This window comes from Sceloporus undulatus, chromosome 1, assembly GCF_019175285.1.
Source record: "Sceloporus undulatus isolate JIND9_A2432 ecotype Alabama chromosome 1, SceUnd_v1.1, whole genome shotgun sequence".
NCBI classification, from domain to species: Eukaryota; Metazoa; Chordata; class Lepidosauria; order Squamata; family Phrynosomatidae; genus Sceloporus; species Sceloporus undulatus.
The window spans coordinates 236,724,803-236,747,794 of record NC_056522.1 but is presented as its reverse complement, the minus strand read 5'-3'; the positions used below and the strand labels follow the sequence as shown (position 1 = coordinate 236,747,794).

The window sequence follows — 22,992 nt, the reverse complement described above, 5'->3', positions numbered from 1 at the left end:
CAAGTGGCACTTACTTCTTGGCATTGAGTACAGTAGTAGTATGGGCTGTGGCATTTCCCTGTGTCCCTTTAAAATGCTGAAGAGATGGTGTGAGTGGGGGGAGGATCAGGGGGAGGAGAAAAGAGAGTCCCTGGGTTTTTTCAAATTTCAAATTTAAATTTAATTTATTTTTTTAGAAATAATTATTCTTTTAAAGTTTTATTTAAAAACATCACATTTTACTAAATTTTAATTTTAACCACATAAAATTATATATATACATACACATCCACATTTAGGCTATGAATATGATAATGTAATTTAAAGGTATAATTTTAAGTTTGCTAGTTTTTTATGTCACAACTACTACCATTGCATTCGATGATATATGGGAATTAGGATATAAGAATAACATCAGTACAAAAAACATTACTAAGGATTCTTTATAGTGTAGTATAGAAGAGGTTTATTGGGAGGGGGGGTGACACCATGAGTTACTGAACCAGGTGACACCAATCCTAGTGATAACAAGCATGGTAATAGTGTATGGGCATATTTCTTTATCGTATCCTCTCATGTGTTTGAAATCAGGCCTGTTTCTGGTAGCTTGAGTGGCATATATGATTTTTCATCACTCTGATTACAGTCCATTTCAAATTAATTTATGTCATCTTTAGAACAAATAATAACAGCACATTCTGAAAAAGAATGTTATCTGTCACTTGATTTTAAGAAAAATAATTTAAAATAAGATAGAAAGTTTTACATGAACAGACCTCTGTCTGAATGAAGTATCCCCTAATGCTTCCGTACAGGTATCATATCTGATGAAGCTGGAGATTGTGTACACAGTTGGGACCAGTGTTTCCCTTGTGGCACTGACAATTGCCTTGGTTATTCTGTCTTCTTTCAGGTGAGGAAGAATTCTTGTTGTTGCTTTACACTTGATCCAATTCCTGTTTAGTCTTTAATGATCTGCAGAATATTTATTAAATGGTGTTTATTAACTGAAATAATGGAATGACTAAAATTAGCCATTAAAGGGGATGTATATTCCCTCTCTCTCACACACTATGGGACCTTTTCAGAGATACATAAATCAGTCATGAAATTTGCAAATTAAACCTATGTTTGCTTTTAATGACTAAACACATTATGATCACACAACAGTGCACACTAAATGCAAGATATGTGTGTCAGGAAAATCACTAAGACAGGAGAATGTCTTTTATCTCATGAGGAAGCACCTCTGCAAAAAAACAAATTAAAAAACCCTTGCCAAAATGTATCATGTAGTAACCTGGAGATATCTTTAAATGCCAGCCAGTCATTATTTTATAGTTGTTGACAACCCTCTTTCCCTAGGTACTTTGCCATAAATGGCTACTCTTGCCCATTACTTCTGTCCTTCTTCGAATTCTGTCTTGTATGTAAGTGCAAAATTCTCCTCATCAGTCTGAATGTACCTACTGACAGGTATGTTAGAGAGCAACAGCCGTCAATTCCTGTGAATGTTTCCTTGGCTGTTTTGGAGGTAGGGGAGAGGAGCAAGGAGAAATTCAGGAAGAGTTAATGATGTGGCAGAATCCCTACTAACTCTTCCTCTTTGCTGATTTAGTTTCTTATGTCCACCTTTGACAGACCAGACCACACACCAGTGGAGAGATCATTTTGTTCATCCAGAGCATGGATAGGCAACTATGCAGGGGCCAGTTTTCCACTGCCCCCTCCCAGTGTGCCCAAATATCTTGTTTTGTCTCCATTTCCCCTCCCAAATAGTGATGAGAAGTAACATCACATGACTTTCTGTTAACATTTTGAAGAAGAAATGGAGGGGAAAGAAGGTATTTGAGGGAGTTCTGAAAGGGAATAGAGACATTGGGAGTATTATGTTGTTGTTGTTTCCTGCTAACACATATGGGGAGGGCCTTTGGGTGAAATGTCAGGTGATTTTTATCTGCAAATTTGTATTAAATCTTTTTTAAAAAATTGAGTTAGGAGGTTACTGGGGAATTGAGGGAGGGTTTTGCAAGAATGGTGCCCACGAGCCACATCTTCCCCACCCCCTGATTCAAAGAATGACAACCAGTACTACTATTTGGAATCTCATAAGAGTGCAGGGGGTTCGCGCGCTGCTTTGAAAGTACTTCTGCTATTTCTTTCCTTCTTCAAATTGTTGTACAAATTAGCGCTCTAAGGAACACATCATTAGATTTTTTTGCTGAGTATCCTACATCTTAGAGAACTAGGAGGCCCTTATTCTGGGTGGGCAAAAGACTGTAAAGAAGTTTACAAAGGACTGCAAAGTGAAGAAACAGCAATATCCTTGCGCCCTTTTGTGTTCTAATGTCCTTATGACATGGGATGGAAATCATAAAGTTTTCCAGATGTTGTTGGATTGCAACTTCCATGAGCCCTAGCCTGCATAGTCAGTGGTGAGGAATGCTGGGAAGTGCAGTCCAACATCATGACTCACACCTCTACCTTATAAATGATATTAGGTTCATGATAAAATCATTATCTCAGTTTCGTGGCTCACTATTGGATCAGGCAAACAGAACTAGATTGCTATTGATGAGAGCACTTGAGATTTCACTTTCACGTTGATTTCAATGGCCATACGTCAGTAGCCAAGTGCTCTTTTTTTATCTGAAAGATCCCAGGTTCTTTTCTTGGCACTATAAATTAAAGGCTTAATGTAGCAGGGACTGGGAAAAACCTTTAGTTGAGATCTGGAGGAACATCTGTCCTTTAGAGTGGATAAACATGGGTTAGATGGACTAAAGGTCTCATTCTCTTAGAAGTTAGCTTCAAATCATAGCTTGGAAAAGTTCTTTTTCTGGACTAGAATTTCATATTTTGTTATGATATGATTTTTTTATATGCTGTGAATGTTTATGGGGATTATCACACGGGAGCCAATTCAGCAATAATCGCAGTAGTGAAAACACAAAGGAATAATAGCGCTCAATATTTTCACACAGTTGTGCTCTCACGCAACAATGTAGGACAATACTCATTGAATTGCATGATTGCTTTCTGCACAATTCAGTGAATGAATCAATATTACATAGAATGGATTGTTGTGCACATGTGCTGTTTCAATTTTCAAGTTCCTGGGCTGCTTCCTGCAGCCCATTAAATTTTAAAGGGAGTGCTTCCTGCAGCCCAGTTAAAATTTAAATATCCCAGGCGCCTGTCCGCAGCCACTTTAAAATGTAAAGATCCAGCTGATGCTGCCGCAGCCCTTTGAAATGTCTGGGTTGTTTCCCCAATATTGCAATTGAAGTTGTGATCATAGCAATAGTAAGTACATTTCTATACTGGTTACAGTGCACTTAAGCACTTCCTAAGCCAGGGGTAGGCAACCTTTTTTGAGTCAGAGCCGGGTTGCTGTCCCTCAGACAACTGGGGGGGGGGGCGAAGTAAAAAAAATAATAATTAAATATTGTTTTAAAAATAATTAAAAAATAAATCGGGACAAATGTAGGACAAAATTCAAATGGAGGACACTTTTAAAAAAGATGGAGGACACGCAAAAAATTGCTGATTTTTTTTAAAAAAGTAATTTTAAATGCATGTTTCTGAGGCTTCTATAGACAATTGCCCCCCCTTGCCTGCCACTTGCCCCCCCTTGCCTGCCTCCTCCTAATAGGCCAAAGGCCCCCCGCCCTCATGCGAGGCCAAATTCTCCGACAGCAATCGGCGGCAGGACCGGGCTGGGGCCGGTCCCAAGGCCTTGCTGGGCCGCATCCGGCCCCGGGCTGTAGGTTGCCTACCACTGCCCTAAGCGGTTTACAAAGTGTAAGTTAATTGTCCCCAACTAAATCTGAGTACTATTTTAGAGACCTCAGAAGGAGCCAGCCTGAGCCCCTGAGCTGGTATTGAACTCACAAATGGTTTTGTGAGTGAGTGGCTGCAGTACAGGCATTTAACCACTGCACCACCAGGGCTCTCTAAGCTTTCACTTGCAACTCCTGGTTGAGCATAATGTCATCTGAAATTTGCCGACAAATTGTGCAATTATCTGGGAGTATGTTTTTTTTCTCCCCCCCCCCTCCCATCTGAATCTCCTATGTGGTGTATTAATGTTGGAAGCTACCTTGAGTCCCAAACTGGAAAAAAGATATAACAATTACTCCCAGAATCCCCCATTCTAATAGCCCATCTGACTGGGAGGGATTCTGAGGTGTTTTATCCAGAAAAAGGAACTTTTCTAAGCTCGTTTCAGAAGTTTATGTGAGTGATAAAATTCACTGAGTACACTCCTGTTTTTAAACCTGCACACATTCTTTTCTCTTTGGGAAACAGGAGACTTCGCTGTACAAGGAATTACATCCACATGCAGCTTTTGCATCATCTTCATTTTGCGGGCTATTGCAAACTTCATTAAAGATCTGTATTGACCAAGGACACAGACGATGATGTCTACTGTGAATAACGCACGGTAAAGAAAGGACAGTCTGGAAATGTCCTAACGATCCAGCTCATGACAGGATGAAATAAACGTTACAGAATTTGAAATGATTTTCCTCTTTTTCCATAGCCCTGTAAGCTAATTTAATCAAAGACAATGTTTTAGTCACTACATCTTGGTATGGCTTGTTCAAATGGTTTTGTATGCTCCATGCTCTCTTGTTTCTTCAAAAGAGAAATAGGTTTTAGAAAAGTGCTTGTTTAAAACTGCCAGGATGGTTTCACAGGGGGTGTGGTGTGTGTGTATGTGTGTGTGTGAAATAAGAGAGGAGAGAGAAGCTATGGAGAGTAGGAGGCAGGTGCATATTGAGGTCATAGAAGTTTCATTCATGTGATACACTTGATGGTGTCTCTAATCCACTGCCAAAGTTAACCTACTTTCATGCAAACAAGTTGATGATGAGCATTCTTGCATGCTAATCATTCACAATCCATAATGTAACCAGTTTACCTTGGTAGCCATCTAGATCAGGGGGCTCAACTTTGGATCTTCACATATTTGGTCCTTCAGCTCCCCAAATCCCTCACCATAGAAATAAGTCCAAAGCAGGAGACTAAAATTAAGGTCTTTAGTCGGTCTAGGTACATATTCTCTTGTAGAGTGTGCTGCAGAACATTTCTTTTACAGAATTTATCTACTTGCAAAGCATTGTGTGTGTGTCTCTTCAAGTTGCCTGTTGATTATGGTGACCTCATTGATTTCATAGAGTTTCTTAGGCAAGGAATAATCAGGAGATGGTTTTGCCAGTTCCTCCCTCTGAAATATAGTCTATAGCACCAGGCATTCATTGGTGGTCTCCCATCCAAGTACTGTACAACCAGGGCTAATCCTGTTTCTCCAAGATCAGACAGGTTATTTAGTGTATTTGAGCCACGTGCATAATAATTTCAGTTAATTTGCTTAACTAAACACAGGCTATCATCTAGCTCTCTGTTTTTTTTACTAAAATCCTCCATCTGTAAGGATATCAGAAATACAAGGTACTAAGAATGAATATTGTATATATTCTGGATATCTGAGTGTTTGCAGTCTCTCAGCATCAAAGGCAAGCAGATGTGTATGGTCTCAAGCTCTCAAGGAGCACTATATTGCTGTGCTATCTATGTTTTTATAGCCAGAGAAGACATCAGCCCCCTTTTGCCTCCTCGCCGGACCACCAACGCACCAGAGCTGCGCCTTCTGCCGGGCAGCCTCCTCCTGGGGTGTCGGAGGTGCGCATCTGCGCACCGCCCCGAGTGCCGCCCACGGACTGGGGGAGCATCGCCAGCGGGACTCTTTTTAGACTCTGGGCTGTGGCTTCTGGCTTTTGGCCGTTTGGCGGCCAGGGGAAGCGAGTAGGCCCCTTTAAAGACAGCTGGGGGGAAGCAGGGAGGAGCCCACCAGGTGAGAGCGGTGGGTAACAAAAGCCGGACCACCGACGCCACCAAGAGCTGCGCCTTCCTGGCCGGGCGGCCTCCTCCTGGGGTTGTCGGAGGTGTCGCATCTGCGCACACGCCCCAGGAGTGCTGCCCACGGACTGGGGAGAGCATCGCTGCTGCGGCAGGCTTTTATAGGGTCGGGAAGGCTTTGGAGTAGCCCGGGAGCAGAGGAGATGCCTGTGGTGGCTAACCTCTGGCTCCTTCAGTAGCCATAGAAGGGTGCGGGGAGGATAGGGTTAACGGGGGATGCCTGGGCCGCGGGGATAACATCTTTGCGAGCGGAGCTCCAATTGAGGTTGTTGGGGGCGGGGATGGGTAGGGTTGGTGGGAGAAAGGGAACTTGCGTTCCAGGGGAAGGCGTGGATCGATGCATCATATCTATCGCGCCTTCCTGTCCCCCTCCCAACCTGAAGGACCTGAGGGGTCACTCCAACCGTGCCACAAACCCTTGTCGCTGGCTCCTGTGGCAATGCCCAGGTCTCTATTAACAACAAGACCCACATCCTCCACGATATGGTTGGAGGACAGTAAGTGGTGACCTGGCTTGCATTACCGAGACCGGGCTTGGGCCTGAAGGAATACGGTGTGGGGCTCAGGCCCTGCCGGCTGGGTTCTCGGTGAAGGACCAGCGCAGGTTAGGTGGGCGGGGTGTGTGTGTGGCCTTGATACTATGAAACCGTGTCCCTCACCAGAACCACATTCGATAGACCCCTACATAATCGAGTGTATTTACCTGACCTAAGGCTAGGGACAGTCTAGGGATTCTGCTAGTGTATCGGCCACCCCGTGCATTAGCGACTCTCCTTAACGAGCGGACACAGCTGGTCCGCGGAGCGGAGGCTGGAGAGCGGCCCAGGCTCTTGTCCTGGGCGACTTCAACATCTCCCTCACGGCCAGCAAAGTTTCCATCTTCTGGTGCGGCTCGGGAATTCATGGATACCATGCGGCCATGGTCCTGTCCCAGCTGATACAGGGTCCTACGCACTGTGCGGGTAAATACTCTCGATTTGGTCTTCTGCTTCTGCGTCGGAAAATTCCGTGGGTGGAAGAGCTAATGTTTCCCCACTGCCAGGGACGGATCATTTCCTGGTGTGAGGTGAAAATCAAGGCTCTACCCAGATCCCCCCCGGGGGTGGGGTGGACCTGTTAGATGTCCACCCTCGCTGAGGCTGATGGAACCTGAGAGGTTCCAAAGAGCCCAGAGGGGCTCGCGGTTGGAAAATGACGGCGACGTGTCTGTGATGCCCTAACCGGTATTGGGAAACGCGGCTTTCTGAGGGCTATACACCGAATCGCTCCCAGCGCCTCTTCAGGCCTGCTTCTAAACGTGAATGGCCTGGGATATAACGGGCAAGATCCTCGCGGGCCGAGGAAGCCGGGTTCTGCGACGAGGCTAGAGGTAGGACCAGGTTGAGCGAGAGAAACGCACCTTGCGTGCTTGAGCACGGACAAGGCTGCTCCTATGACCAACTATTTAAAATGACGTACGGAGAGGCAATATGAAAGCAACAAAGAACTCGTTTCTATGGTGAGCTCGTGATGTGCGTTCCGCGTAGAGTTCCCGCGTTTCGGCAGAGTTGGTCAGGGTGGGTCAGGGTGAGCTAACGCTCAGCTCCCTCCCGCCCCGAACCAGATCCTGTGAACCTTCTAGAAGGCCTGCTGTGACTTGTTCAACGACTTTGTTCGCGGATTAAAACCTCATCTCGTATAAGGCGAAGTTGTCGTGAGAACGCGCGACATTATTGTCATGCAGATAATGCCTGAGGGTTAGAAGTGTGGGTTGGGTTTCCAGAGGGCCTCTCCTGGTGGACGTATTGGGTTAAAGAGGTCGTGGTATACGTTTTGAGTTTTGGTGGAGTACCGGAGGAGTTGGAGTGGACAAGGATTGCCTCGGAAGTGTTGGCGGGGTCGGAAAGAGACCAACCTGCTCTCCCTTGATCCCGTGTCCCTGCGGTGGGGTTAGCGGGCCCAGGGGGGGGTTCACGGCGGTAAGTCAGCACTTGGTGTACGCCGGATGGAGGTCAAGATACAGTCGCTGTGCTGGTCGGGTAGGGGCTGATTAGGTTCCATCGTCGACTGTAACTTAAATGGTGGCCATTGGTTTAAAGACCTAGTTATTTAAAAAGCCCTCCCTCGGTACCCACCTGGTACAATAATAATTAATCGGCCTGTTGTCGCTGGCTTAACCATGTTTTTGGGTTAGGGGGTGATCGGAAGGGTGGGTGTTGCGATCCTGTCTCAGGCCGTGGGCTGCGGTGGGATGAAAGCGTGTTAAGCTGTGACCCGGGGATTTCAAACGGCTTCCGGGCGGGTGTTGGTTAAGGGGGGTGTGAGGCGTGCGGGGGTCCGTTGGTATGTTGTGTTGGGGGGTGTCCGCCTTGGGGTTTGTTCGCGTGGTCTGTGTGTCTCCGTGCTCTGCGTGTCGTGGTGTGGACGGTTGAAGAGGGTGGGTCGGGCGTGGGTGTGTTGGGGGCGCGGGTTGGGGGTGGGGACTGTGGTTGGGAGCTCTTGCGGTGGGGGCGTTGGTTTGGGTGTGGTGTTTGGCGAGTTTAGTGCCTGTGTGGAGGTGGTGGTTGGGGTGGTTTGTGGTGAGGTTTGTCCAGGCGGGAGTTGTTGGCGTTGCGGGGTGTGTGTGTCTGGTGTCGCTGGCCTGGGCAGGGAGGTTTGGTGGTGTTGTTTGAGTCGGGGTGTGTTTGTGGTCAAGTGGTGGTCTTGTGCTGGGGGTGTTGGTTGGTGTGGTGTTTGTGCGTGGGAGGGTGGTGTTGTTGGGGTGGTTCCCCGCTCCTACCTCTCCGGGAGGTCCCAGAGGTGCAGCTGGGAGACGTGTGGCTCTGAAGAGGGCCCCTTAAAACACGGGTCCCTCAGAGCCATGCTGTCTCCCATGCTGATTTAAACATTTAACATGAAGACCGGCTGGGTAGAGATGCATCCGCCAGACATTGGGGCGGGTGGTGCGGGGTTATCAGTACGCTGGATGACACCGCAAATCATTATTCTCTATGTCGCCGACTGATTACATGACGGGGATGCCGTCTCTCATCTCGTGGCCTGTCTAGATCAGTATGGGCGGATGATGGAAAAAAAACCGACTCAAAATGAATTCAAAAAACGAGCTACGAGTGATAGGGTCTCCTGGTCCAGGATGCGGTGGTTCACCTGTTCCCTGAACGGAGGGGTTCAACGCTCCTGTGAAGGACCCGCCGTGCGGCGGGAGTCTGGGGGTGTTTCTTGACTCGTCGCTTCACCTGACACCAGCTCAGTGAAGCGACGGTCAAGACAACTGTAATCAGCTTCGGCCTTAGTCGCCAGCTGCGCCATACCCTGGCCCAGAGGGACCTAGATACGGTTGTACATGCTCTGGTAACTGCGGATTGGATTTCTGCAATGTACTCTACAGGGGCAACCCTTATACCAAACTCGGAAGCTGCAAATGGTGCAGAACATGGAAGGCCGCTGGTCACAGGTGCTCCCAGACAAGTAGTCCATATAACACAGGTTTTGAAAGATCCCATTGGCTGCCCATCCGCTTCCGAGTCCAGTATAAGGTTGTTGAATCAACCTATAAAGCCCCGAAATGGCTTGGGCCCAGGAGACCTAAAAGGACCGCCTCTCCCGTACCTTCACGCCTCGCACCCTCAGAACGTCTGGGCAGCAATTACGGAAGGTGGCCTGGGGCCAGGTTAAGCCTCCACCTCACGGAGGACATTCGCCATGCTGCCCCGCCCTCTGGAATAACGCCTGCCCACGGAGACTCAGCTCGTCCAACCAACCTGGTCCAAGTCAGAGGACGTAAAACATTCCTGTTAAAACAGGGCATCCCAATAAATCCTGTGGCCTCCCTCCTCTCCGTGGGCAAGAGGTTTGGCATGGGGCTTTTTCTTGTGTATTTTTTGTATGATTTGCTGCTTTGCATTTTTTAATTCTTCTTGTTTTTTGTTTGTAATGGAGGATTTTTAACCTTGTTGGAGCCGCCCTGATTATAAGAAGGGCGGGAGAGAAATAAATTTTTTATTATTAGTATTATTATTTCCTTTTTTTTTTCCCTTTCCCAGTCACTTATGGCCCAGACAACAGCCAAAATAAAGCTGGCTTGGGTCACTTGAAGTGATGCTGTTTAAAGATGCATGCATCCGAAGAATCCGAAAGCCGTGCCATGCCACGTTCCAGTCCTAAGGACTGGAGGCACAGCTTTGGTGCAGCGTCTAGCCCTCTTAAGAGGTGTGTGTCATTTAACGCATACTCCAAAGTGACCCAAAGCAGGTTGGTTCTGTTCAGGCCCTTAGAAACAAATTAGTAAGATTGGGCCTTCTATCAAGGAGCCGCTTCTGAGAATCAAGGTTTTGTTCAGCTTTGCTATACGGCCAGGAGGATATCATCCGTCTCTCTCTCCTCTCTCGCGCGATCATCTCACTCTCTCAGCTTGTGTGTGTGTGGTTGTTAGTATGTATAAGGGCTTTTTTAAGAGAATGAATCCTCAGATATGGTAATCCAATTCCTCTTCGAATACAGCTAACACAACCTGATATTCATTGTGGTCTGCCCCATCCGAGTACTACTTTTGCTGACGCTGAGTAGTCAAGATCAGACAAAATCTATAATTAAACCCATCTTGTCATATACTGTTTTCTTTGAGGATTGAGATTTACTCCTTATTTCTCTGACTTCTTAGGAAGCTCTGTCCGTATCTGTGCATCTGGCCTATTTGGCCTGTTGGCCGACTTTCCTCCTTGTTTTTTTAAAAAAACATTTTCCCCACAGTGTCCTTTCACAACAAGAAGTAACTTTTCAGGTCATAATGAGTCCTAAGAATGAAGGAACAAAATGCAAATCATATTATGCCTATTGGCAAATCAACAATCGAAAACACCTCTCTAAATGGAGGGATTGGTTGAACTGCAAAAACGGCTAAGGAAGCAAATTTTGAAATATGGGATTCATGCAGATCTATCAGTCTTTTTTTAACTTTTGAAGATGGTTACTTTTTTAAAAAAATCATTTAAAAATTAACATCCCAAAAAAGCACTAAGAAATAGTATTTTGCAGAGTAGTATTAATAAAGAAATAAATAATGAAAATCAATAGATAAATGAAGCATGAAACAAAATCCTTCTTTGATAAGATAGTCACGTTAGTATCCAAATGAATAAATCAAAACAAGGATGGCGAGATGAATGTAAAAACTAATGGTATAAAATACAGCAGTCTCAAAGATTGTAACAGAAAAGATGCAAAAGTAAGGTAGATAAATTATCTTTTAAGGATTGATAGTGATAAACATCTAATATCCATATAGATATTTCTTTGTGTTTCCTCGGGCAGATGTAAGATGGTTCTTGGTTCTTCATTAACGTTTGTAGCATGGCTACGACATTGGCTTCTTGTGGAAGGGCATTGTATCTTCAGAGCCTGCTGGCCTTTCTTTCGTCTCAGATAGAAAGTACGTTCGGGGGTTGGTTGTGTCTGGGATGGGGTAAGCATCCTTTTGGGTCTTAAGTTGAAACAGGTGAGATCCAACCACAAAATTGTTTACAGTAGAACTCCACTTGCAGGTTGCGTCAGGTTTTCATTCCTTTTCCTTGTTCTGCCGTTCTGCCCAGTGTTCATTTGATTTCTTTTTAACTTCCGTGCTCCGTGAGTCTTTCCCCTTCCAATGATATTCTACTGGCTTGCTCCAGATGAAGTTTTTTATTTCAAAACAGCTCGGCTTTTCCCCACAAATTGTTTTACTAAGTGGGAAACAAGACAACATCATCTTCTACCTACAACATTTCCATGTTTTTTCCACCATCTTCTTGTGTTCTTTCCTTTCCACCGAAAATTCATTAAAGAGAGCAGACAGTATGACCCACCTTGTGTTTTTAGATGGTAGAACTAAGGGTCCAAAAAACCAAAACAAAACAAAAAAAAACAAAACAAAACAAAAAAACCCCACCCACACTGGAGAAATTATCCAGTTTGAACACTAGATTTAACTGCCTTGGCCTCGGTGGGCTGGGTATCTTGGGAAGTGTAGTTTTTTATGTCGCACCACAGCTCTCTGGACAGAGAAGCTAATTGTCCTCACAGAATTACAGTTTCCAGAAATTCCCTAGCATTGAGCCAGTGCAGTTACAGCAATCTCAAATGGTATTATGAAACGCTTATTACACTAGGCAGTTTTTGGGGTCTTTCTGTTTCCCAAACCAGTTCCGCTATAGTTGGAAAGGAGTGGAATGGCAAAGGCACTCTTCACACACGTCACTGCAATTGTATTTCAGTGGGGGTTTATTTCTCATGATGTTATTTTCGCACACTTGAAATAGGGAGCAGACTCCTGTTGCAGTGGCTTCATTTCTTGTATTGCTGTTTGTATCTTGTTTTGGTTCCTGCTCCTTTCTTTCTGCTCCTTACTGTCTTACTTCTCTTGCCATTATCCTCCCTTCCACTACTTCCTGTTTTGCCTGCCTCCTTCCCTTTCCGCTCCTCCAACTAGCTGTAAGGAACTCAATGATTTACAAGCATGAACTTCCCCCTTGAAGGAGTGGAAGAAGCATGTAAGGATGCATGAAAATGCATATATCAATTCACACAAACCTTTCCTTCGCAGGATTTTGTTGGGTTAAGGTGTGCCAGGTGAAAGTTTTCAGTGAGCACATCTGCTGAACACAAAAACCCCCCCTTTTTTTTTTTGTTTTTTTTTTGGTACAGATAACCTAAATGCCACAGACCTGTCTGATTTTGGAAGCTGAGCAGATCAGCGCTGGTTATTAATTGGATAGGAGACTGCCAAACAAATAGCAGGTGTTTAGCTTGGTTTTACAGAGGAGGAACTACTGTCAAAAATGACCTCGTGGATATTTCCTTGTCTAAGAAAATCTTTATGAAAGTCATGGGTCTACAGGCAACTGAATGACAGGCAGGTATGCACATACACACACCTAAAGGACAAGACCTGTGTCCTGGTTCACCTGGAACCCTAATGGACAGGGTTTTATTTCGTTTATTATAAATGTTATATACGTGGCCCCTTGGTACTACAGGGCTTTGGTTTTCCAGGACTCCCCGTGAATACCAAAATCGGTGGTGCTCAAGTCACCATTATGTACAATGGCACCAAAAATGGTGTCACCTTATATTAAAATGCAAATCAAAGCTTGCTTTTTGGTTTTTTATGGGGGGAAAATATTTCAAACAGGGTGGTGGTTGAATCTGTAGTGCAGAATCTGGGGGATATGGAGGGCCATCTGTCGTGGATATACCATATGCTGGAACAATCGCTTTTGTTGTGGGTGAAACCCCATCATATACTAATCCATCTTCCCCGAATTTATTGAAACAGAGTGGGCTGGAAATTTGTTATGAATCTGTTTTAGATATTCACTAAAATAACTCTGCGTTCTCCATTGCAGGCACTCCCACTTATTTGTAAGTGCGTGGCCGTAGCCAGAACGATACTGAAAAATGTTGGGAAACCAATTTCTACTATGTCATTTCTGACTCGCTATGTATTACTAGTGCCTCAATTATAAATTCACAGAACCTTGACAATAGCTGCAATTCTATTTTTCTTGGCAGTAACTCAGAAATCCTGCAAATAAGATATTTTGTGATTGGTTTAAAACTGCAATCTTAGAAACAGTAGTTTTATTCTGTCTTCTATATTCCTGGCTTTTTTGTTTTTGATGAAGCTTCATCGAGGATTGCGGGTACGATAATTTTGTTAAGCATCGGATGTGTTAAAGAACCCTCACAAAATGCAAATCTTGGGGTTTCTTTGTGAAGTTGTTATGGCCATTGAATCAGTTCAAATCAAATACCTTTGTCATAACTGTAGTGTTAGCAATGGCGGACACCCACCCCTTTTTCCAGGACAACCCCAACACAGCAGGGAAAGGGAGAAGGGTCCCGCTTGACCCCTTTTTCTTTGTAGCACTGGTGTGGCCTTTAAAGGCCGCACCAGCGTAACGCACGGCCAAAGGAGCTCCGAAACGGAGCTCCTTCTGGCGCTGCTGAAAGGAGCGCCACAAGCACCCTCCCAGTGCGCCAGACGTCACGTTCACAAATACCAAACCCCACCCATTTGGAGGTGGCGCGGCTGTACCACCATTACATAACGCCGAGGCAAAAGCGTACTAGGGGTTGGGCATCTGGAAAGGACGCCCCGAGGCAACTCTAGTAATGTTGCAGGCTGGTGCTGTGCGCCGTCTGTACAACACCCATGTTTCTTATCTGGGAGTTGTAAATCAGACATGGTTCTCCCATTCCGGTCTTTAGGCTGAGGGACTGAAAGTCCTTGCTGCTTGTCAGCTGATGTTTCTGGGGTCCACCTCTAATCAATTCTTGGTACCTAAATTACCCAATATGTCAGGGGCGGAAAACAAATAACCTAATGTATTATGCATAAGGTTTTAGATTTGGTTATAATTTATTTCGATATGAGAGTTTTTTTCCCCATCCACCAGGGGGAGCTTTTTAATTATATCAACATCAAGATTTGTCCTGAACCACAAGAAGTGATTCAGAGCTTCCAAAAAAAAAATCAAAGATTAAGTAACAAGGAACGCGTGTTGCTACACAGAACCCGTCTGAACTTTTTGTTGAGATCAGTGTTGGCATATGAGATGGAAAGTAAATCATGTCAAGCCTGTAATAATTAATATTAGGAGAAATTTCAGAAAGTTGGAATAAAATTCTGTACAGGGGAAAGAGCTATCATTCCTGTATCTTCAAGAGAATTCTGAAAAACAGTCCTGAACTATCCAACTCTATTTCTTTTTCCATCTAAATACAAGTTTTTCATTGTAAACCAGTGTCTGATGTCAGGAAGGGAACGGGATGGCTAGGGTTGCCATAGTCAGGACCTCCAACACCGGACAAATGTAAGACACACATTTCAAATGTAGGACACATTTTAAAAATGGAGGACATGTGAAAAAACCTTTGAAAACGGGCCTCCTCCTCCTCCTCTTCCTTCTCGTCCTCCTCCTCCTCCCCGCCATGCGCGAAGAAAAGGGCGCTTGTCCCTCCCCCTGGGCTGCCCATAGTCCTCACTCCTCCTCCTCCTCCTCTTCCTTACCGCCTCTTCCTCGGCCATGCTCCCAAGAAAAAAGGTCTTTTCCCTCCCCCGGCTGGCCCCCAGAGTATCACTCCCTCGTCCTCCTCCCCTCCTCGCATGCGCCAAGAAGGGCAACTTTTTCCTCCTCCTCCTCTCCTCACTCCGAGGCTCCACCTTTCCTCTTTGAGGCTGAGCCAATGGCGGATGGGGCTGGAAACAGTCCCCCGCCCCCACCCTTCTGCCATTGGACAGCCCACTTGAAGAGGACAGCGCCTCCCTATATGGTCCTGCACACGCGCATGCAAGTGGAGGCTGGCGCCGGCCACAGCCCCATGGAAGTGCTGTGGTGGCGAGCCCACAAAGGAGGGAGGAGGTGGGAGGTGGGTTGCGCCTGGTGCCGCGCACGCCAAAAAAAGAAAAGGAAGTGTGAGAAGGGGAGGTGGTGGCCGCTGCGGAGCGCGCAGAGTGGAGGAGGGAGGAGGAAAGCACACGAACAAATTTCATATTAGAACTTTTAAAGCAGAGACTATAACAACAAATTCATAGGAAGTGAGAAGCTCAAATTAAACAAGGAATTTATCTAACAGGACGGGAGGCTCTCAATTTTGAAAGAGAAGATAGTGAGGTCAATTCAAAAATTCATGCAATTACATGATTATTTATCACACCTTAAATTCACTGTAATGGCCTCCCCGAACGTGATCTAGATTCTGTGCAAAGTAAGCCATCACATCGGTGGGTTCTTAATTGCGAATTGGCACCCTTGCGCATGCTCAGTGAGACTCCAGATGAATGGAGCATAGCATATTTAGGTGAGTGAGAGAGAGAGGAACCAAGGAACCTCACAATTTACAAAAGAGGTTGGGGAGGGGGTGGGAAGAATGGTTGAAAGAACATGCTCTATTCACATTAAAACAAGCATATATTCACTCTTGTCATGCTAAAATGTGAATATAATGGTTATCCAATAGCTCCCAGTCCATGCCTCTTAATTAGCAAGCAGCAGCCCCCCCCCCTCAGCAATGCTGAACGACAGGCAAAAGCAAAATTGAAGCAGAATTGCAGCGTGGCTTCATGGCAACCCCCTCCTTCCGGATTGGGAGATGGGGGAACCAGGACCAAACAACAGCACACTGAGTGCGAAGTTGTCTAGGAATAGGGTCTGTGACTTTGCTAGTTCACCGAATTTAGTTAATTGTGGATTGACGCGTGATTGTGTTCGGATTGTCAGCGATCGCATGTGGTAACCTTTCACGCAATAACATGAATACGTACAATTGCGTTCAGGATGACTCTGGATTATACTTCCAATTTTAGTCATGTGATATCCTCCTCAGACAGGGCAAATGTATTGAGAGGTTGTGGTATTTATTGTTGTAGTTCTTGGTTGATGTTTTCAAATGATGTTTATTTTGCCCCCGGCTATTTCCTGGCACTAGCTGAACATTTTATTCCCACCCTTAAGTGGACTTCTTTTTTTTAATTCAGAGACAAAGAGGAAAATATGTTCCATTCCCTTTCTTCTCCTCTTTCTTCTTTAATTTTTTTTAACATAGTACAATACAATAGCACTTTTGTGCTATAACTCTAAACAAAAAAACAAAAAACCCCTAACAAATTCTTGGGGTAGGGATTTGCTTTGAAACCAGAAAACCACCTCAGTAAACTACACCTTGGTGTAAAAAACACTTGGCAGAGCCTTAGTGCAGATCCAAGAAGCTGTTATGAGCACTCCCGCAAAGAATGAAATGAGTATATGGAAGCAACAACAATCAGCACAACATGGCAAAATCCAATGAGCTATATTGTGGGAACTAATCCATCTTCAGACCAATCTGGAAAAGCTCTTCAGCTGCTGTGCATGCTTCTTACCTGCAAGTTGCCATGATGTTGTAATCTTTAAAATAGTGATGAACCTAGTGTATGGGTCACCTCTGAGATATGCAGAAAAACAGAAGTGTGATGTTTCTTACTCCTTATTTCTACTGTGTTGTACAATCAGTGTTCCAGGTTGTTTTTTTTGTTCACTTGACTCATGATGACTTTTTGCCTAACCAGGTGCTACAAAAACTACTTCTGTTTTCCTGCTTGTTACACACACTTAGGATTTCTAACAATTAACGCATGCACCTGGGTAATTTCCATCTAATTTGCACAACCACAATGGATGCCAACCCATATCTGATGGGCATGTAGGCTCTGTGATTTTTTTTTCTAGGTCATTAAGATTTTGCCAACATGGTGTTCAGCAGGAAGGACAATGAATATAGTTACTTTTCCATGAGCTCAAATCACAGCTTATTTTTCTTATCTTCACAGATGCTGGGATACTCATCTTACATATGCCCGGTGGATCATTCAAGGTCCTGTGGTGATCTCTATTGTTGTAAGTCTGTTCAATAGTTGTATGTTTCTAAGGCTGAAGAGTAACCTGTTCTTCAAAATATGAATTTTAGATGTGGCTTTTTTTTTTTTGGCAGATCAATTTTATTCTGTTTGTTAATATTGTAAGAATTTTGATGAGCAAGCTTCGATGGCCAGATGGAAGAGGCAAGGATTCTAATCAATACAAGTAAGTTACAATACAAGTTGGCCTCTTGATTCTGCTTCAGAAATAAGTACAACAGCAGCAAAAAAGATGTCACTGCAGAAAAGATTTAAATGCCTGTATGTCAGCACATGCACCAATATGTCTTGGGCTAACTTCTCTGGTAAGCTGACTCACCCCAGCAAAGTCACTGATTCCAAAACTACCTGTACTTTTCTTTAAGGTACCTGATCCTTGCAGTCACCTGGGTGGTATCAGTGGAGCATAGAAATGGGTGCAGACCTCAAGGCACTGAAAAAAAGAAACTCAACTCTTTTTTAAAGAGCTGAGGCTTTGCATATGTCATTTCAGAATAACAAAAACAATCTGATGCCTTCTGGTTGTTTTTCTCCCATATTCCTTCATTATTGCCCTCCTGGAAGTGGTTTATTGGAAATGTAGTCTAAATCTACAGAAGACACCAGCTTATTTAAAATGGTGTAAAGGAAGGAGAGGAAGGCAGTCTATTCCATGATGTGTATTTGAGCTACCAAAAAATGTGTATCAAAAAGAACCAAAAGGCATTCTGAAAGGTAACACTATATTGGGCTGGTTACAGACCGGCACTTAAGTGCGTATTCGTCACGCACTAGGGTTACGAAAGGGCGGTGCTTCCACACCGCCCTAACCCTAACTAGGGTTACGAAAGGGCGGTGCTTCCGCACGGCCGCCGCCGTGAGTACGTCATGGCCACGCCGCCTTTAGATGGGGCGGTGCGTCCATGACGTAGTAGCTCCGCGCCAGGGCGCTTAGTGCGCCCTGGACACGGAGCAGGAAGGAGCTCTGTTTCGGAGCTCCTTCCGGGTTTAGTCCGCTGGGCGCAGCCTTCAGACGGCTGCGCCCAGCGGACTAAACGAGAAAGGGGCCAAGCGGCCCCTTTCTCTGCTCCCCGCCGCCGAAGGGTGTCCTTGGGGCTTGAAGCCCCAGGGACACCCCTTTTTCAGGCTGTGGGGAAGCGGCCTTTTGCCGCTTCCCCGCAGCCCGAAAAGCGGCGGATCGGGGCCTCAGTGGCTGCCGTTCTGGCCACTGAGGCCCTGCTCCGGTGGGGAAAGGGGCGGGTCCAGACCGCCCCAAATGGGCGGTCTGTAACCCGCCATGCTTACTTTGCATAGAATGACCCTGAAACTCTTGGAAGTGCAGTCACTGCTTTGAGGCCCTTTCACACTATACAGTTACAGTGCTATGATTCAACTTTGGTTACATCTTCTGGGATCCTGGGATTGGAAGCTGAGGTAAGAGCCTTCTGAAGTCTCAGCCAGAGAGCTCCTCTGGTTCCTCTGACCAACAATAAATTCCAGGATTCCACGAGATGCAGCCAAGACAGTCAAAGTGGAATCCAAGTGCTATAATTATGTGGCGTGAAAAAGCCCTCTTTCTCTGTTGTGTTATGACAGGGCATGTGGGAGGGGGATTGCTAGCTTCCAAATACATATCTGTGTGCCTTTTTGTGCAAGCAACTTAAATCAGACCCATCACATGGCCGTATGTAAGGGATTGTAGGAGCTGTAGTCTAAAACATCAGGCAGGGGAGCTGAAAAGTTCCTTATGCCAGCATAGATTCTAACTGAATTCTGAGGCCAATATTTAATATGTTCCCACTCCTATTTTATACACTGCTCAGTCGTCTTTGTCTTTACTTCTAGGAGACTTGCTAAATCAACACTTGTACTCATCCCTCTCTTTGGAGTCCATTACATCATATTTGCTTTTTTCCCATTTGATACCACAAATGGCACCATGGAGATCCAGGTTCTGTTTGAAAAAGCCATAGGATCTTTTCAGGTAACATACTTATTAAAAGGCTACTATTGGGGGTGTCTGAGGGCTAATTCATTACACTTTGTGGGACTGCAAAAAACCTGGTAGGGACCACACTTAAAAACTTTAATAATAATAATAATAATAATAATAATAATAATAATAATAATAATAAGTAGTTACTTTCAATTATACTTCTTTGAAAGGCCAAAACACTGCCTCTGGTTTTGAAAAATTGATTATTTCTTGATAATTAAATGGTGCACGTCTTGCCAAAATTAAAAAAAAAAAGGTGGTTTGGGGGAGAGGACCAGTTTTACTGCTTCTTCTTTAAAGTTACTTTCTGCCCTTCTCTCTCAGATGAAACATACAGGGTTGCACCTTTTGTAATTTTTTCAAGCAAACACAGAACAAACGTAAGGATTGCTTGTATTCTTGTTTTACTAGATTAGGGTCACCTGGGATGCACAAGGAATAAAGATACCACCTTGATCACAGAGACAAGCATTTGTCATTTCTAAACTTTGGTCACTTTTAAAGCTATACATCAGGTTGGGCATCATGATATAATATAAACCCTGCCATTTATCCCCTGATTAGATCAGCAGCCCAGAGAGCCCTTACAAGTGATGAAACAAGGATTTATTTCGTTTTCTTCTATTTTTGTGTTGCTCTGACAATGCCTCTGTTGCAAGAAAAATCTGAGTCTGAAAACACTGCAACTTTTTAAGACAACTGGTTGTTTCAGCATGGTGCAATCCTATATATGTCTTCTCAAAAACAGATCAATTGATTTCAATGGGACTTCCTCCCCCCAAAATGCTTATACGATTGCAGCTTTAGCTTTTGGAGCCAAAACACAAGCAATGGTTTTATCTTCATAGATGATAGCACACTGCATGCCAGGAAAGTTTACATATATTTTCTTGAAATTCCATATTTACTCTAGAATACCAACCTAGCATTTGCAATTGTATACTGCAGAACTGATATGGGCCTCATTTGTTTCAGGGCTTTGCTGTGGCTGTGCTTTACTGTTTCCTTAATGGTGAGGTGAGTTTCTCACATGCTGAATTTGACTAAAGCATAAAGCCAGAGTTTAGGAAAGTTACTTTTTGGGGTACAGTCCCCAGAATCCCTCAGCCAATAGAGCCAGCATGAAGGATTCTGCAGACTGTATTTCAAAATAATAACTCTTCCAAGCTCTGTATAAGATGCATCTTTCCATTTTACCACTTGCTATCAGATGATCACTTCCCATGTGACTCATGCCAGATTTTCTTCTTCTTTACTATTACAGCCATAATAAGAGAGCACATATAATAAAGCTTTTAAGATAAAGTAATGGTGTCTTAAAAATCGGTAACTAAATTACTGTGTGTCAGGATCCTGTTAAAGGTGCAGAAAGTATAAGCAGTAAAAAGACGACAACTTTCTGTAGGGTGGGAATAGGGAGATATTTTCTGAAAACAGGCCAAATATTCAGATATTCAGGACTCTTGCTCCAAATTTCTTGGCTCTTCCCAGGCCACAGCCCCTCATTTGCCCTAGTGTGGATTACTGGTTTTATTTTCTCCCTCCTGCACTTGACTTACTTAGGGCACATCCAAAGTGATCCAGAGTCCCTGATGTTTTTCCTGTTCCCATTTTGTTTATCCCTGAATATTTTCTGTCAGTTCTGATACAATTGGAGATTTTTTTATACCAGCTCCCCAGATTAGCTTATTTTAATTCAGTATAAAATGGGAAAGATCTGGGATGTTTCAATCGGTATGGATGCATCCTTAAAGAGACAGTTACATTTCAAAGTAGATGAAAAATTGGAGCTACCTACATTAGATCACAGCACTGGAGGTAGTGATATCACACTGTATAGATTTGTCACTCTTACATTGATTGTGAAGAGCTGGTAAAGTAAATTGTTGCTTTACAAACACCAAGCCACTGTAATTTCCAACAGAGTAGCCATGTTAGCCTCTTGCAGCAGAACAACAAAGTTGTTCTGTGGCTCCTTTTAAGACTAACATATTAGAGCTCAGACAGTAAGAATCTGTTCATTTTAAAGATGGTCCTACAGTAATTCTTTGTTGCTGAACTGAGAGGCTATTGCCTCTGGCAGATAATCTGGATTTCTTTTAGGAATGCTGTAGTCTTTACAGCCACTCTGACACTTTTTGTTTAGGTCCAGCAGGAGATTCACAGGAAGTGGCAGCAGTGGCACTTAAGGAAACGGGTCCTTTCACATAAGCATCACAGCAGCTCCTTTCATAATGAAGCCAGTGGGCTCACTCAGGTACTGCAACTGCTGAAGCCCAGTCCTCAAGAGGAGAGGAGGCTCTCCATCCTAAATGTAAGTAATTTGTAATGAATCTAGTGCAAGCAGGAAAAGTACCAATTGCTTACTCAGAAGTAACTGGAAAGCCCACACTTATCTCATCAAGTGTGGTGATTATGGATATGAAAGTCAAACATGACTCTTAAATTAGTTCTGCTTAAGACTTGGCTTGGGCTACGACTTGGATTTTATTAACAGCTGAAGTTTTTCACAAGAAGCATGAAGATTCCTTTCCTGATCATGGAAAAGTGTGCCTCTTCTTGTCTGGCTTATTTTTTCCTTTTGAGTGCACCATTTTTCTTCCTTGCTCATAGCCTCACTGAATTTGCCTTTTAGATTAAAAGGTTTTTAAAAATTGTTTTGTTCTGTTGAATATAATGCTGCATACAGTGGTTTGGGGCCAGACATGACTCATGAGTGTGTTTGGTCCTTGGGGAGATGCTGTGTTGTCTGGGGACATCTTGTAGACTACAAGCTTCCTTTTAAATTACAAGAACAAATATTCCTAGAACAACAACACTGCAGCCGTAACCAGCTGCAGCTACAGACTGTGATCCATCTATGCTAGAATTTTGGAGCCTGGAATCTTAGAAAATCAGCTATCAATGATATTCAGGAGAATTTTTAACCAGCTTATTTTCTTGAAAATATTGTGATTCTTTCAGACATTGCAGCTGGTGTTTGTAGCTTTGTGATCAGAAACTAGGCTACTGTAATATAACCTGGGAAAATCTGGCTTCTTCAGGCTTGTACAAGAAGGAAGCTGGGTTGCCTGGATGTTTTCCATCTTTCCCCCCAATTTCCTATTGCCTTCAGGTCCTAATTCAAGGTAATGCTCTTGATTTAAGAAGTCTAATAAAGATCTTGGATTTTACAAATCTTAAACCAGGGACAACTAACCTATGGTTTACCAGATATTGTTGGCCTACATCAACCATAATCTGTTACTGCAGAGGGATTTTGTAGCACCTTTGTGACTAACCGAGGGACCGAACAGACAGGCCAAAATAAAGCTGCTATGGGTCACTGGCATCTTAAGAGGCCAGAAACTGTGCCAAAGCCGCACTCCAGTCCTTAGGACTGGAGCGTGGCTTTGCCGCAGCTTTCAGCCTCTTAGGACTCATGCATCATTGAAAAAGCATACCTCCAAAGTGACCTGAAGCAGCTTTATTTTGGTGTGTCTGTTTGGGCCCTAAGAGAAAGAGGTTGGTAGCATAAACTTTTGTAGACTAAGGAGATTATTGTATTACACTCAAAGCGTTGATATTCCATTTTAGCTGTTGTGGCTGCCTCCTGTTGCATTCTGGAGTTTGTAGTTCAGTGAGGCCTAAGAGCTCTCTGGCTGAATATTCTAAATGCCTCTTCCTAAACTGAAAATTCCAGAATGTAACAGGAGGCAGCCAG

The 22,992-nt window shown here is 44.2% G+C and overlaps 1 protein-coding gene across 1 annotated transcript in view; it reads left to right on the top strand.

Annotated features, from left to right (window-relative positions):
• The window catches only part of SCTR (secretin receptor), a 37,984-nt gene extending 16,366 nt beyond the window's left edge, over positions 1–21,618 (top strand). The window contains 10 exon segments of the mRNA XM_042458584.1: positions 795–892; positions 4,291–4,333; positions 4,335–4,374; positions 4,377–4,426; positions 11,232–11,344; positions 17,228–17,294; positions 17,389–17,480; positions 19,139–19,277; positions 20,265–20,306; positions 21,436–21,618. Coding sequence (XP_042314518.1) covers positions 795–892; positions 4,291–4,333; positions 4,335–4,374; positions 4,377–4,426; positions 11,232–11,344; positions 17,228–17,294; positions 17,389–17,480; positions 19,139–19,277; positions 20,265–20,306; positions 21,436–21,618 — 867 coding nt within the window.
• The last annotated feature ends 1,374 nt before the right edge of the window (positions 21,619–22,992 follow it).